Genomic DNA, 16,630 nt, shown 5'->3' with positions numbered 1-16,630 from the left:
GCTCTACCAGTGCCACCTTTGTTTTCAATTCCCACGTTTCTGCCTGCAAGACTATTCGATTCCCCCCGACACAGATGCCACATTGTAACTGGAGACACGCCTGAAACTTTGCCCACTCTTTCTCCCACTGAGTCCCTCCACAGGTTATGTGTGTGTGTGTGTGATTTTTTTTGCTCCAACTTAAAAAAATTGGATTATCTTCGTGGGGTGAAGATAATGCCCGAGATTCAATCTCGTAATAGATGAAATGTAATCGATTGTATCACGTTGAAAGTGTGGTCACTCTCAGCCTTCATCGTCCGGTCCTTGAATGTATTCCTTCTTCTGATTTTAGTAAAATGGAGCAAAAACATCTCGGTGCGTTTAGATAAGAGAGAGATTCGGTTTCACCACCACATTTGATTTATCCTGATCTGCCAATACGATTCGCAAGCTGTTCAAATATGAACCTCTCCACTCCACTCAGTGGAGTGGGTGAATCGAGACGGGGAAAAGTTCCCTTTGTGAACCACATTGCAAACTTGTGATTTTGGGGGGGAATAACTGCTCTGTACCCAGTGCTGTTTCGGCAGGCGTCTCCAAGCCGCACTAGTTGTTCCGCCGTATGTTCTTGTCAATGGGCTGCGGGTTACACCGCGCTTGTTCATTGTTGACTTTGTAACCGAGGTGGGGATGGTTCGATCAACCTCGCCTCCTGAAACCCGGGATAATAATCCCCCGATTTCCTCAGCGGGCTGGAGGGAGGCTCCATGCAGGTCGAGCAGTAAATGGGCATCTGGCAAATTTGGAAGTGAATGAGATGAGAGTCTATTATCAGATACACCTACCGATGCACCGAAATTCTTCCTTGTGCAACGACGACAGGTTCAATTACCACTATATGCCCATACAGAAAAGAATATAGAAAACGCTGGATAACATTTAACTTCCGCCGAGTTCCCCTGGTCAGACCGATCCTTTGGTGGGCCCGGAGTCGAGGTTCAAGACTTCTTAAAGCTAGGAGATCTTATTACAAAGAATGGAAAATTGAAACAGGAAGGGAGGTTCTTTGGAACCAGAAGGTGCAGGAACCTTAATCTCACAATTGACAATCGTGTTAAATTCAATAGCAATAAAATTAAGCGAGGGTGTGTTTTTATCAAATGGGATTGAGAGACAATCCTACAGGTGTGGAGAGGATTCAACATTAACACCTTCCCAAACGCCCCCCTGCTTGTACCCTGCAGTTTAACTGATCATTAAAAGACAAAGGAGATTTTGATATATAGGAACAATTCAATTCCCGACTGATTTTAAATGATGAATGGCTATTTAGTGATTTTAATCCTGTGATTTACATGGATTTTAATTTGATTTCTGCGAATAGAACGTCAAGACACGGGATTTTCTGCGTGGTCTCATACATTGGATTCTGTTGAATTTATTTTTGGATTGAAACTAAAATGGGATGATCGAATCCGGAAAATGTATAGCAAACAAATTAATCTAACAACCAGTGGGACTGTGGAGTGGTCAAACAGAGAGGTTGGGGCGAAGCCGTCATCCCTGTGTCAAAAGGGCTGTCTCAGCCGTGCCTTCAGCTGCGTTCTCCTCCCCCACTTCGGTTGTAGCGGACACAGGGCGATGCTCATTTTCCCGTCGCATTTCGACACCACGTCGATTCCAGACAATATCCGGAGTGACGTGCGTCAGCAACATCGGCCCTGTTCCGTCCTGCAAACCCCCTTTCAGTCAAGGCTCTCAGTGGTCAACGAGAGTGGCGGGCATTTCCATTTTACACTATGCCTGGGGGGACTGAGAACGGCCAAGATCAGATATCTGTCGAGCTTTGCTCCATCCATGCACAGTTTTCAGTGAGGAGAGGGCCATAAAACCAGCGGCTCATTGATGTTTAGATCTTCAGCAATCGTGGGAGGAGGGTGGGGGCTGGTTTGCCAGGTGGCAACGAGGAGAGACGATCTGTTTTAACTATTTTCTTCAACACCCCTTGCAAGGGCAATGGCGTGTGGGTATTAAAAGACTTACTATTTGCCCCCACCATCCCCAAGGGACTGGGAATCTTTCCCACTTGCCTCACTTCGCCCCCACTCACGGAGGATGCAGTAATCAGATGCAATAGTGCTCTCGGTCCCAGCAAAACGGAAAGATTGAATTCTTATTGCAAACGAGTCTTTTCGAATCAGAATGTTTACTGTCTGGAATCTTGAAAAATGAAATTCCTATTGACACCATTGTAAGTACCTTGTCACGGATATTACCCTTCAGCCTTTGTCCTGGGAAAGAATCCTATTCGTACACCGAACAGAGTATATTCTTCGATGTTTAAGTCAAAATTGTAGGGGCCGGAAACAAATTAATTAGGTGTAGCAACTGCAGAACCGACCGAAAGTATTAAACTCCAACCCAACTCACTACACTCTCTCTCTCAGGGAATGGAAAATAATTACATGGCAAGCATTCTCTGCAAACATCCCGAGACACACGGTTTGATTAAAATTGCACCTTAATTCTGCTGTCCACCTCTGATTTACTCTTCGTGTCCAACGCCCTTAGCTTTATTGGGAAAAGGCTTCTCAAACTCGCCATAAACGACTAAACGCTAAAAATCAACCTCAGCCGCATCGGCTAATCTGGCTGTGTAGCTTCAGGTTATCAACATCGCCATGATCAGGGTGGTTTAAACTGGGAATCGAAGTCCCATCGTCAGGCCTATCCGCTCCATCAGCCCACACGAAGAGAACATCGAGGCAACGCAGAGAGAATGAAAAGTATTAACAATTCCTCGACTCTTGGCGTGGCGGTGTAAGAAATTGTTTTTAAACACTTTCGTTACCGATTTTGACGTAAGGAATAATGGCTGTTAAAATAATTATAGAGGCCCAACATTGTAAGGGATGGTCGCGATTCCCATGCCCAGGAGAACACTCCATCGACTTCATTGCCCCCAAGAGACCAAGCATGGCCTAGTTTAAACCACCAAAATGTAAATTTAATCGAAATTACAGGAATCCGATTGCATCGATCATTTCTTTCCCTCAGCCGGGGTTGTTGAAAATATGCCCGTTGATTTTTTTTTAAGAAAACGTTTTATTCTTCATAAATACTGGGCAAGAGACAACACACTGCAGCGCAGGTGCCAACATCTCTGGGATTGAAAGTGTCTATTGATGAACTCCTAGGAAGAAAGGGTTAACCATCGAAAATCTGAGAACAGCTGCGGTTCTCACAATTCATGGCAACTCCATCATCCACGGATCTGCTTCAGCATGGCTCTAGGTGGTAATTCCTGAAATGACCGCCACTGAATGCCAGGAAGTTCAAGACCAAGTCTGGGGCTATCGCCTCATTTGGGTCTGAAACACGTTCATCCGTGGCGGGGAACAGGTGTAATCTTTGGACCCTTTCCAATTGTGGAGTCCGTGTATTAATTAAATCGTGGCGACACGGTGATGACTGATCATCTCCCCACGACCGAGTTTCAATCACGACTTGGGAAATTAGCATTTGCATCGTATGTGACAATGGGGAAATCCGCGCCGAAGTAACTTTGTCCAAATCATTGGATAGATCCGATTTATAAATATAACACGGCGGGCACTGCCCCAGTCCAGATCACCTGATCCATGGACGGATCACGTTGCCTGCAACTGCGCACCCTAATTCACCTCTGCATTGCACAGAACCCAACTCAGCTTCGGACGAAGGCTTTAAAAGGACACCCAATTTCTGTAAAGCACACTTGAAGTTTATAAACAGTTCTAGACCCTGTCTCGGGCATTTTTCAAACTAGAATAACCATGAACACGAGGCCACGGATAATTTATACGTATTTAATATATTTAAATATTCAGTAACAAACACAGTAAAGAACATACATTTGGAACCACTATATAAAAGCTAACAGTTAAGAAAATAAGTTGTGTAGAAAAAGGGATTGCATTGAACAGCTGTCAGCTTTACACGGGTCTGTGTAGCAAAATCGATCAACCAAACTCCATTCAAGATCGTACAAGAAACGTAAACATACTACATTGGTTTTCGAAAATGAAAGTCATTCTGTAAACGGAACATAACTTACTGAAACGAACACGCAACGTCAAAAATAGATAACCAAAGTATACAATAATCACGATAGCTTTTATAAATAAATAAAACAAATAAATTATAAAATGTATTCACTGAGCAACCAATACATAGATTCAAACAGTAAAATTATATCCAACGAACTCATCATTTACGAATAAGGAAAGACGTGGAAAGCTTCGAAAAATTAAGGCATTTACATCATCTTACTGAAATATCCGGGTCAGTAATCCAAGGCATTTGTGGCTAATCTAAAGGAATGTTCTAATACCGGCTTTGTTCAGACAACCGACGTTCTCTGTCCAGTAAGTCACAAAGCTACATTAAAGCTGTTTGTTGTTTGGAACCCATAAAGGTGTGGTTCGAGGAAAAAGTCTGATACACCAGGCGTGTAGCAGGAGCGAAGAAGCGATGCAGTGGGTTGACGTCTTCAGCACGGGGCAGGATAGCAATGGTCTGGGTGATCAAGGCACGGTGTGTCGCCCCTCTCTCCTGCCCGTCCCCCCCTAACAGGCTGGGCGCACTGGCACCTGGAGCAGGATCACCTGCCTGTTCTCTGACGGGTGGCATTTGTTGATGTGCCTCGTGAGTCCCGGCGAGCTGTAGAAAGTGGCCGCGCAGTACTTGCAGGGGAACACCTCGGCGGCGTGCAGGCGGAGATGGCGCTCCTGGCCGCCCTTGCTGGCCAGGCTCTCCCCGCAGAGCTGACACTCGGGCCCGGGCGGCAGCTGGTCGGGTGAAGGCGGCGGCTCGGCGCGGTGAGCCAGCAGATGCTTCCTCAGGTAAGCCTGGCGCTTGAATCTCTTCCCGCAGCGGCAGCACTCGCAGTGGCCGCCGTCCTCGGTGCCGCAGTCGGTGAGCGCCGAGCCGGGCTCGGGGCTGTCGCGCTCGGCATCGGGGCCGGGCCCGGAGCGGGGTTCGCTGCCCGCCTCGGGCTTGGGTGGGTGAGGGGGTCGGGGTTTGTGCCAGCGGCGGTGAGACGCCAGGTTGGCCGGGCAGCTGAAGACCTTGTCGCACTCGGGGCAGCGGTAGTCGACTCGCACGATGCGGGAGCACTTGTGCTGGGCCAGGGCGAACGGGTCGGCGTATTCCTCCTTACACAGCTGGCAGATGAATTGGCCCAGCGGGCGGCCAGGGATGAGTCCTGGGGCCGGACCCGTGGCCAGCCGGCCCGCCTTGCCCTCGCCCTCGGGCGGCGCTTCCTTGATCCTCAGCCCCAGCACGGGCGAGGTCGTCACCTCGTCCTCGAAGGCCAGTTTCCGCACCGCTTTCACTCGCCGCGCCGCCGCTCCCGCCACCGGCTTGCTCCTGCGCTCGGTCCCTTTGGTGGCGCCCCCTGCCCGGGCGGCCGACGAGGATGAGCCGCCTCCGCCTCCCAACTCGACGCCACCCGGGGCCGCGAGCAACAACATGCGGTCCAAGGCGCTGAAAGTCGCTGCCGGTCCCGGGAACGATTCGCCGGTGACCGGCGAGCCCAAGCTCACCGTCCGCTGGCCGTACAAATGTTCTCGGCTCACGGGGCGAGCCGGGCTGGACGAAGGCTGCCCGGGACAACCCGCCTCCGGCCTACCGAACACCTGGGCTCCGCCCGCCTCAGGGGCGGCTCCTCCTCCCCCCGGGGCCAGAGGCGGGTCCGCCGGCGGATGCTGCGCCGGGGAATCAGCAGCTTCGTGGCAGCGGATGCGGTAGGAGATGGGCGTAGATCTGCGGCTTCTCTTCACCAGGAATCCTCGCGGCATCTTTGGAGACAGCGGGCGAGCGACGAGAGATAAATAAATCACGTGATACTTAAAACTATATAAAACCAAAATTCAGTAGAAGGCACTTTGCATCAAATAAATAAATAATACACTGCGCTCGCCGGTCAGGAGCCCCCGTCGCTCCACACTAGGTGCCCGGCGCAGCCCGCTGCCTGCATGGCATGGCGCCAGACCACTGCCGCCAGCTTCCCCCACCCCCCCGGCCCCGCCCGGCCGGCCGGCCCGCCCGCCCGCCCGCTGCTGCTAACCCGGGCTCGGGGCTCCGGCACTCGGACTCAACCTCTTCCCCCGGCCCCTGCTCCCGCCGCTCCCTTTAAAGGCAACCACCCGCTCCCATTGTCCTCGCCCGCCTGGCCGAGAGGCCGCGCAGCCAATAGCAGGCGCGGCTGACTCGAGCGCAGCCAATGGCTGGCCGAATCTCTCTCCTCTCGGCCGTGCGGCGGACCGGGAGGGGCTGCGAGAAGGTGTTCTTTAATTATGACGGTGCAAACGAGAGAGCCAGAGAGGATGCGCTAGGTTCAATTTCCATCCCACCCCCCCCCACCCCTTCGCATTATTCAACATCTGAGGGGCTGCACTCACACCTGATCACTACCCCGAGATATTTTTTCCCCTCCCTACTTGTTCTTACATGAACAGCACACGATGGAGAACATTGACCCCATGCTACCGAAGAGTTTTGAGCGATCTAAGACTGGTTGGAACTCGTGTCATCTCATCCCAAGAGGACGAGTCCCTTCCAAAGATTCCGAACTAAACCATCCGCGTTGGCAGATTTATTTCCAATCAGTGACGCCGCTTTCCAGGTTAGGGAGATATAACCAGATGCAGGGAAGAGAGTGGGGGGGGGGGGGGGGGTTTGAGAGTGGGAAAGGGAACAGGTGGGAGTGGAGAAGAGCCGATTTCTAGAGGGGCAAATGAAAGACAAGTTCCGCAAGTTGAGGTGTTCGCGGAAGACCGACCTCGCATATATTGATCCCCGCGTTGAACGCTACACGCTCAAAGGGACCTTGGTGAAAATCCAGTCGTCCAGTCTTCAAACATTGATTTTCTCCGCTCGGACAGTGCACTGGGTGGAAACATCATCTTCAGCTCAGATTCTGCTGTGTGTGTGTGTGTGAGCCAGAAGGTGTATGAGAGTGAGCGATAGAAGGTGCGTTTGTGTGTATGAGAGTGTGAATATGTGAGAATGTGTATAAGAGAGAGAGAGAGAGAGTCTGTGTGTGTTCGGCCTGTGGCTGTTGCCACACGCCCGGCTCCTCCTCTCTTCGGCCTGACACGCGTAAGCTCTTTGTAGGGGAGCTGGAACGCTGCCAACGGGAGCCGTCCATCACCATCAGCACCGCACGGCAACCACACACTCTCTCGGCAGAGAGAAAGAAAGGAGGCCGATGTCTAGGGCAGCACAAAAGCTCCCTCCGCAGCCCTGGGTCGGGCTTTGTGAATGAAATTAACCTCTGCCCATTGAAACACGAGCCCAAACAATGAAGCCAGCGGCCGCGCCGCGATCGCTTTGCATCGTGAAGGGCAGGCAGAGTGCTGAAGGAAAGAGCCACATTCCCACCTCAGTCCTCTGTCCCCGAGAAATGGGGAACACCAACTTTCCACCATCAACGCGAGGTTAGGGTTCAACTCAACAGTGTCCTTGACAAAGCAGTGGCTCTCACAATTATTTAAGCCCTTCCCCAGAGTCTCTGACTTTATCTCAAGGAGGGTTTTCGGAGGACACTGTTCTTTACACCAGCTCCTCCGCACTGTCTGTCAGAAGTTAAAGTTCGATTCAACACTTACAGCTTCGTTCGCTTTGACCCCTCACTTCCATGACGATCTCTCAGAATCAGGGTTAAGTTTTAAATCCGCCCTCCTCTTCAAAGAAATATGTTGGCCACCCATCCCCACCCCAAACTACGCAAGGAAACAGCCCCGAGAACGCTGAATTGGCGCATTTTATTCCCATCAGATTTGCGAAAGGACCTTATTTCCACTTGTGAACTTTTTCTTAAAAAAATCAACATCGTTAACCTCTGATGCTCAATGTGTCTGGCAAGTAAGCACATAAATAAATAACCCCCTTAGTAAAGAGAAAAAGTAGAGGGAGGGGAGAGAGAGAGAGAGAAAGAGAGACTATGCATAAAATATGCAGAGATGTGTCGCTTTTGTTGTGCTAAATAATTGAGTGTGCTGTGTGTGTGAGAGTCTCCGGGTTGTTTGGGCCGGCCGCGCTCTGTTGACACCAATTGCTTTTATCTCGCTTTTGACCAGAATATTGAAGGGCACGCGAAAGGCACGCGGAGGACACAGTTATTGTGTGGGACATTAGCATAAAGCTGCTGGACAAATTAAGATAATTACACAGCAAATCCCAATCTTGCAGGGATTTACTCTGTGTAAAAAAAAAACACCACTTGGCAAGGGCGAAAGCCTGCATTGTCAATCTAATGTTCGCAAAACAGCGGGTCTGGTAAGGCGATGCACATTCGTTTCAGATGCGCACACTTTCAAACGCAAGGCTGGGCGCGATTAGCGGGAGGGACACTGTGCGCCTTTCAGACAGATGCGGGTTCGAGGGTCAGGACTGGGGATGGAACGGGGTGGGTTCGTTCATTCTCGGGTAACTGTTCCATGAAGATAAATCCGATTTCACCCCAATCAAAAACCCTCGCAATCTGCTCCCAGCCCCCGAGATGCCCTGAAACCCTTTCTCGAAGGAAAGGGAATTTAAAAAAATTGCTATCCTTAGAATTTGAACAAATTGCGTCTGTCCAAGAACTCCTGCTCGTAGACTCGTGCAATCCATTCGGCTGGAGCGGGTGATGGGGTGCTGTTGGTTTGAAGACGATTTGTCTATTTTGTTTACATTTCTTGGCAGCTTCGGATAGTTGGAGGTGTGTTCAACTTCAAATTATGCCTTTGGTGGTAAAAACAAAACAGTTGTACGTTATCGTGTCCGCTTTGCAAAGCTTATTATATACCATTCTGTAGAATTAAGAAAGGTATAGATTAGAACAGTCGTTCTCAACTTTTTTCTTTCCACTCATATGCCACCTTAAGTAATCCCTTACTAACCACAGAGCACCTATGGCATCCTGTGGTTAGAAAGGGAATGCTCCATGTGAGTGGAAAGAAAAAGGCTGAGAACCACTGGATTCGGGGCAGGAAAGTTGTTTCCACTGGCAGGTGAAACTAGAACGAGAGGACAGAGCCTCGAGATTCAGGGAAGTCGATTTAAGACAGTTTTAAGGAGGAACTGCGCCTATGCCATAGGTGCTCTGTGATTAGTAAGGGATTGGTTAAGGTGGTATGTGGGTGGAAAGGAAAAGTTTGAAAACCACTGCTTTAATCGTCCCCAATTGACTCGTTATGTGCACGGTTTCATAACTCCAAATGAAATGAGCAATGACAATTTTTCTCAAGCAAAATAATTCAGTAACAATTGAGTCTAGAGCAGTGATTCTCAACCTTCCCACTCACATACCACCTTAAGCAATCCCTTACTAATCACAGAGCACTGATGACACAGGGATTACGCTGCCTCGTTAAATGTAATGAACACATGCACAGATTTTTTTTTTGCATAGTAGGGAAATAGGAGCCGAGTCCTCGGCCAACTGACGGTAGAGGCCCAGAAGTAATAAAGGAAAGAAGGTGTGAAAGGTGGAGAGACGGGTAGAGGGGAACACCATTAGGAAGGGGGGAAGAGGGGGGGGGATGGAAACAGGTAGGGGTGGGGAGCAGGCTTGGGGGGCCGGATAGCCTCCTCCTGCTCTTATTTCTTATGTTCTTATTTGCTTAACATCGCTGCACTGACACACCATAATGCTATCTGCATTTTACAACACGAAGTGTATTTTGCCTCATTACAATCCGGTTGATACTGCGCGCTCATTACAAAGCTGATTGCGCTGTGTTGTTCGCGAGTGGAGGATACAGGACTGCGTGCGAATAACAGCGCTGATCAGCACGTTACAATGCTGTCACACAAAATCCACTTTGAACAGAATTCGGTTTTAATGGGCTGCAAAGGTTAGAAGTCCAATTAAATGTGGGGAATCGAAGAAGCCATGGAAAGAGATGCTGCGTGTTATTGTACCTAATGCAAATAGGATTAAACTCGAGGCAAAATAACAACCCTTTGATTAAATATCAACGGACTTTGCTCAATGTTTTGTGTTGATCTGGAAGATTGTTTAGTTTTTGCTCCATATCAGTGCAGACAGGCTGGTCTCAGTTCATTTGAACGGCCACATGCAACCATGGGGTGGGGTAGGGGAAATCCAGCAGACATCGGGACTACCGCACAAGTTGCAGATGCTGGAATCTCGAGCAAACACTGAATTGCTGGAGGCAGCATCCTTGGATAAAAATGGCCAGTCAACGTTTTACGTCGAGTCGACAACGTTTATTAAGGGTGGAATTACATGTATAAGGGCGGGGGTGGAAAGCTGGGGTAGAGGCCCAGAGGTGATAGAGTAAAGGAAAGAAGGTGTGAACGGTGGAGAAACGAGTAGAGGGGAAAAGCATGGGGGGGGGGGGGAATAATAAAAGTTAGAGAGAGGGGGTGTAGAAGAGATGGAAACAAGAGCAGCAGTTCCCGCCACCACCATGGTACATAGGCATTTCTATACCCGAAGAAAGGCTCAGGCCTGAAATGCCGTCTGCTGGTTGCTTTCTCTAGATGCTGCCTGACCTACTGACTTCCTCGAGCACTTGTGTGCACTGCACCATGCATTCATAAGGTTGGGTCATGTGGATAATGTTCTTCTGGTTAGCCCACACTGTTTTTTCAAGTGTCCTTCATTGTCATGTACACAAATAAATAACATTAGACGACTTTTACCTCTGTAAAAGCACAGGAAGAGGCCCCACCAGCCCAACGACCCCACCAATCAGAGAAACAAGAATCTGGAGAGAGCCCCTTCAGAGGCATTGCGTGTCCGTGGGCCTGTCTGTCTGTCCCGCGTTTCTGCAACCTCCGCAGCTTCACGGCTTCCTGTCCGTTCCAGCGGTGACCCTGAGCTCCTGGTTCTGAACCTCCGATACGATCAGGAAGCTGGTAAAACCCGAGGGCCTTCGATAGCCCTGCTCGCCATGCTTCGTCAGGCAGAGGAGGAATGGCCGAGAAAGGAGCAGAAGGTGAGAAACAGGAGAAGGGAGAGATCTTGACCTCCCACGGGAGCATGATTGAATGGCTCTTCTGGCTCTTGGTTTGTGTTGAATTGGAGTTAGGCCAGTGTTACCAAGTTAAGACAATGTAAGTGAATTCCAAAGTAAATGAATGTTACAGCAATGGGACACATTCAGGGAGGTGAAAGTTAACATCAACCATGCGATCCCAAGAAAAAGGAAGGGGGAATTTACAAAACTGACCACCACCATTCCACATCTGGATGTCAAGGAACAAAGGAGGTTAGCATAATCTTTTAAACAAGGAAGAATTTATGACAAGTGCCGAGAGCCCAGCATTGCAAAAAAAAACCCTAGAGAAGTAGGGAAGATGGGCTTGTGACAAAGAAAACTTAAAGAAAATAGAAAATAAAACCAAAGTGAAATCTAAAACATTTTATACATTAGAAGGAAAAGATCAAAATGAAAGATCTGTATGATTCTAAAAAAAATACCTCGAACCCGTCCTCACAAAAAAAAAGAGACAGGAACGATATTGCCATTAAAAAAAAAAGCAGAATGCAATGTCTTGAAATTTGTAAGGAGAGAGATAAAAAGGGGGAAAGGGACGATATAGTGAGTGGGCTCAGATCTTTAAAACTTGGCAAGTAGCTCGCCCCAGATTAAACGTTAAAATAATTCTGTGAGGCAGTCCTGCTCTGACCGTCTAATCCTTTCCAGTGATGCCTGCATACTGGAAGAATGTTGTGCCATCACTTTCAATGGAAGAAAATACAGTAACTACAAGCTCCCAGCCTAACAGTGATGGACAAATTATTGGTAAAGATTCAGAGCAATGTTTATGTTAATCATTAACACGATGGTCAGCATGAATTAGCTAAGGGGCGACCTTTTATGAAGTTAGATTCAAAGTGTTTGTTTGAAACGATACATTCAGAACACAGGCTATCATCTTATCTCTAATTGACCTTGCTCTTTCATTTGGTTTTTTTCCCCCCTCTTTACATAGTTGAAGAAAAAAATGAATGGTTTCTTTATTATATCTAAATATTTTTGTAGGCTTTCTTTGTCTTCCTGATTTGCAATTCAACCCCTGCAGCTTCTGCATCCCACTAGGTTTCTGTGTTCCTGAATATAATTTGGTGAATGCACCTTAAAATGTTGTTTTATTTGATCACATTAATATGATAATTCTGCCTGCATTTACTAAGTGTACACTACAGTGCTGACCAATTTTCCTATATATGCATGATATTGACATTTCTTATTCTGCCTGCTTCCCAATGTTGGATATGTCATGCACTCATTATTTAAAAAATAAATTTATTGTCATATTAATACGTGCAATGTACAGATGCTCAAAAATACCTGCCACAGCCAAACAGATAGGTAACTACCATAGTGTGTGTTAAATTGTCCCAGCATGGAAAGAAATAGAAGTATAAAGGATAGATAGATCAATAAATATTCAGTTATAGTTAGTGCAAGAAAAAAAGTGGTGTTTCAATACTGCAGACACATCTTTTGGGTGGTCACAGAGTATGCATGACAATATCGTCCACACAATAATATTTCAAATTATAATTCTTAATTTTCTTTGCAGCAGCACACAACGATCTTCCTTACTAGTGCATATAAAGATCCTGATTGAATTTTTTATATGCTCATTGCAACATAGTTGCTACTAACATAGGTGCACATTACAATGTTGAACGTGCATGGAGCACGTATGATTCCTCTTGATTCTGGGTTTAATTCAGATGTTTGTTCTCTATTGTGCACACTGTTATAACCTAACCATCTAACCCTAGCCCTGACTGTACATTTCCATGTGCACATTAGAAGGTTGGTTATACGTTTCTGCCAGCATTTTACAGTGGTGATCGAATACAGAAAGTGTTGGAAATATTCCACTGTAAGGGGCCCTGGGCAATACTATTGGCGCCTCTTTGTACAGCAGGCATAAGTTAAAGTATATCATGTAGGTTACATTTTAACATGTGACAATAAAAGGAATCATCAGTCAGATCAGTCATTAGGGTCTGTGGAAAGAGATATAAGGTGAATGTTTCAGATCAATAGCTTTCATTAAAGGGTCTTGATTGATAATGGCGTTGAATTCAGGAGAATGGGGTTGAGAGGAAAAATACATAAAACATGATTTGAATGGTCGAGCAGACTCCATGGGTTGAATGGCTAAATTCTGCCCCTATGTCCTTCTGGTTTATCATTTGCTGGGATCATCATCCAGAAGGTGGTGTCAGAAAAGTGTAAAGTTAAGGTCAGAATGGCGTTTGGCAGACTTGCCATCCCAGAAACCAACCCCATAAATTTTGCTGACACTTCCTGTTGCATATCTATACTTTTAAAGCAAGGAAAATAAAATGGTACAAAATATTCCGGGGCAGTCTGGTCAAATCCCTACAGAATGCAAGCAAGCCATCTTTTCTGGTGGATTGAGATATAGTAGCAATAAAGGTTCTTGGTGAACAAAGTACTGCAAGTTTGATCGATGGAGTTCAGAATGAGTAACCGGAGTGGAACAACTGAGACGCTGGTTGGACTTGCGTGTTTTTTTTTAAAAACTGTGCTGTCTCAATGTTGTCATCTAATTACAATGCAGACTGTATTTTACGAGGTACTAATTAATTTGTACGCACGCTGCAATTCATTTTAAACTTTATTGGTGATTGTGTTTTGAGGAGATGTTCATGCTCAGATGAATTTGCCATTTGTACATTTTCATTTTTCATTGGTGCCTGTACTCATAAATCGCCCTTTTTTAAAAAAAAAACATTGTACAACACCGGTTCCCTCCTCTCTGTCCTCTCAGACTCTTCAGTCTTTTTTTTGGTGCACCGTTCCAACACTGGGTCGATGCGCGGAGTCTCGATGAAGAGTTCCAATCCGAAACGTTGACCGTTCTTTTTCTCCTCCCTATGCTGCTCGAGCAGCGGTTTGTTCCAAATGCCATCTCTTGGGTGTCTCCCGCATGTATTTTTGCCGAGGAGTATTTGTGTCCGTCCTTTTCATCGCTGTGTGCAATTTCCTGTGTGTCGATTGCACTGACATGGATGGACATTAAATGGCTGAGTGTGTCTACATTGCCACGTCTCCCGAACTTTACTATGTGCCATTAAAATCGGGCTGATCTTTACCGTAGCTCACGTACGATGCTCACGTTGCAAAGCTGTTGTGCTTTATTAAAGTAATGCCGAGCTCATTACGATGTTTTGTTGTCTTTTCTCACAATCTCTAATATTGCAATGCTGCGGTTCATCGTGAGTACGAGGTTCGTAAACGGACCTTGATTGTGTTGGGAACTGTACAAGGCCCGCCGTACCTGTGTTTATTCCAGGCTGACGATACTTCACAGCGGAAGATGAGACTGCTAATTGTTCCATACCGTTTGCGATGTCCAATGTTCACATCATTTTATTGGCTTCCAATTCGGACTGCATCGTGCGCTCATGACAAACCGCGCTTGGTGCCTAATTAGATCACATTCGTGTGGGGGGGGAGGGGGGGTGGGGGGGAGAGTTGGAGATTCGAACCGTTTGGATAAAAAACATGATCTGATCAATGATGCGGATATTATAGGGCATTTTTTAATAGAGTGTGTGGTTCTATAAAGTTTGAATTATATTTAATTCTTCTATTTTGCCGGGATTTTGCTCTAAACACTTGTTTCACTTGATGTGCCCTGAACTCTACTCCCCCCACCCCCCGGCCAAGTATTTACCTTTCCCTGGAACACGGCCATTTTCGACGAACCAGAGGCTTATTTTGTGTTGGATGAGGGTTTGATTTCTCCTGGGGCGTTATTGGCCAGTGACTCTGCTCAATGTCCGGGTTGGATTTTTAGGGCGGTCCGGTTGCAGACGCGGATTCATTAACATACAGCTGGAGACGGCTCTGTGGCTTAAGGCTCTTTCCAAAAGTACACACCAGGACTGATCAGCACAAGCCGAGTGTGTACAGCAGCAGTCAGACAGACCGCGAAACTTCCAGGAAGATCCACACCTGCCGCATACATGACAAGAAGTGGACCCCTCACTGCTGAGCGTTGTTTTTAGGTCCAGCGGTGCAAGTCTGTCACACGCATCGTTAAGGGACGCGAAGAAGCAACGTGAAGCTGGGGGAGCTCAGCGAGCCAGGCAGTCAGTAGAGGAACGTGATTGTCCCGATGTTGCGTGCAAGCGCATGAGTGATTTTCCCCACAGAGCGAAACGTGGGGCAGGTCGCTGGCCGCAGGGCGTTGGGGAGGGAGAGGGAATTGAATCAAGGACCAGAGTCAGAGGAGCGAATACCAGGCGGGAAAGGGGGGTGGAATTACTCTGGGGGATGAAGAACTCATTCCGATCTATCAGTAAGACCCATACGCCTTTTTGCCGCTTTAGCTCAAAGTCATTTCAGAGAAACTGGAAAGGAAGGCATTGCCCTCTCTGCCTGGCTGCAGTCCCGGTCTCGGTTTAGCCTTGGGATTTGCAGGCGGAGCTTCCAGGAATGAGACACGATACCTCGTCACACCTGCCGCTTCGTTGCTTTGTGTCACGGTGGGAACAACCCAAGCACCACGCCTTTTATCCCAGTGAGGTCCAGTTTCAGGATTAAAGTGGTTCAGAGCCGGTTTTCGAGATGGCGCTCGGTCTTCCCGAAGGGTCGGGGGCTGTTTGGGCCGAACAAACTCGCGCCTCAACCCCACTTTCTGAGTTCCTTTCCAATGCAAGGTGTGGATGAGTGAACCAGCGCTCGAGGTCGGCGCTTGGGGTGGGGAGCGACAAAATGAGCATTGGGGATAGACACAGAGATTCCTTTATTCTTTCCGTGTTTGAAAAAACATTCTCGTGTATTAAACGAAACGTTGAAGGCGATTTGACTCAACCCCCGCGCGCCATCTCCCGGAGAACTCGGGCAGAAGCGGCACGTCGTCAACTCATTAATCCCTGTCACGGGGGTGCAGCCGGACGCCGGTGTCTGTCTAAACGACGCCGGGCCATGCAAACATGGGCAAGTGATCGCTGTTGTAGCGCAGGTAGTTCAGGAGGCTCCTTTCGATCAGCTTCTGATAACCATGTTTCTGAAATTGCTTTTCCAAAAATTCCTTTGTATTCTCCGGCACCAACAGCTCACCATCTGCTATCTGACGAATCAGCTCTTCGATCGGCCTGGTGACATTGAACTTTAGGGTGGACGGAAGAAGAAAAATATATTTCACTCAAGTGGTCTAGGAAGAGCAATTTTCCCCAAGACTAAAAGCGAACAAAACTGTTGAACCCCGCGTGGGTCAATAAGCCTGGTTTTAATGGGGGGGGGGGGGGAGGTGCAAAATAGATATGATCCACTAACTCGTTTTTACATTGGTCAAACGCTTAATTAGAGAGATCGCGGATGGAGATGGCTGAAGAATTGATATCGGCCGGGGCACAGCCTCGCTTCCCTGAATAACACCTGGCCAGTATTTGCAGCCATGGGACCTCAGCTCAGGAAAGTGAGATATACTTCAGCAACAGAAATTAGCGTACATTTTCCAATGGACACCTTTTTTCTTCCAGGTATTTTACTTCATCTTATTTTAGTGCACACAGCAAGCGTTTAATAACCCACGAACCTGTTTCAGGGTATGATCATAGCTGCTTAGTCAGCCCTTGAACCATTCTACC

General features: G+C 47.6%; 2 protein-coding genes across 7 annotated transcripts in view; both read right to left on the bottom strand.

Annotated features, from left to right (window-relative positions):
• Positions 1-3,816: 3,816 nt before the first annotated feature.
• insm1a (insulinoma-associated 1a) lies at positions 3,817-6,030 on the bottom strand. Its single transcript, XM_069932372.1, has one exon. The coding sequence runs from the start codon at positions 5,820-5,822 to the stop codon at positions 4,590-4,592; it is 1,233 nt and encodes a 410-aa protein (XP_069788473.1). The 5' UTR covers positions 5,823-6,030; the 3' UTR covers positions 3,817-4,589.
• Positions 6,031-8,669: 2,639 nt separating this feature from the next.
• The window catches only part of cfap61 (cilia and flagella associated protein 61), a 203,022-nt gene continuing 195,061 nt past the window's right edge, over positions 8,670-16,630 (bottom strand). For 3 of the 6 annotated variants that reach the window (XM_069932362.1, XM_069932361.1, XM_069932357.1), the window contains one exon: positions 15,748-16,149. In XM_069932362.1, the coding sequence (XP_069788463.1) occupies positions 15,949-16,149 (201 nt within the window). In that variant the 3' untranslated portion in view covers positions 15,748-15,948. Of the gene's footprint in view, positions 8,752-15,747; positions 16,150-16,630 lie in introns of those variants that run through there. The other 3 variants (XM_069932359.1, XM_069932356.1, XM_069932358.1) reach the window with 2 other exon arrangements.

This window comes from Narcine bancroftii, chromosome 4 (assembly GCF_036971445.1).
Source record: "Narcine bancroftii isolate sNarBan1 chromosome 4, sNarBan1.hap1, whole genome shotgun sequence".
Classification (NCBI taxonomy): domain Eukaryota; kingdom Metazoa; phylum Chordata; class Chondrichthyes; order Torpediniformes; family Narcinidae; genus Narcine; species Narcine bancroftii.
Note: the sequence above shows the minus strand (reverse complement) of the source record. Positions and strands in the feature narration are given on the sequence as shown.

Coding starts and splice junctions, on each gene's coding strand:
- insm1a (XM_069932372.1), bottom strand. CDS start 5,822: ATGCCGCGAGGATTCCTGGTGAAGAGAAGCCGCAGATCTACGCCCATC.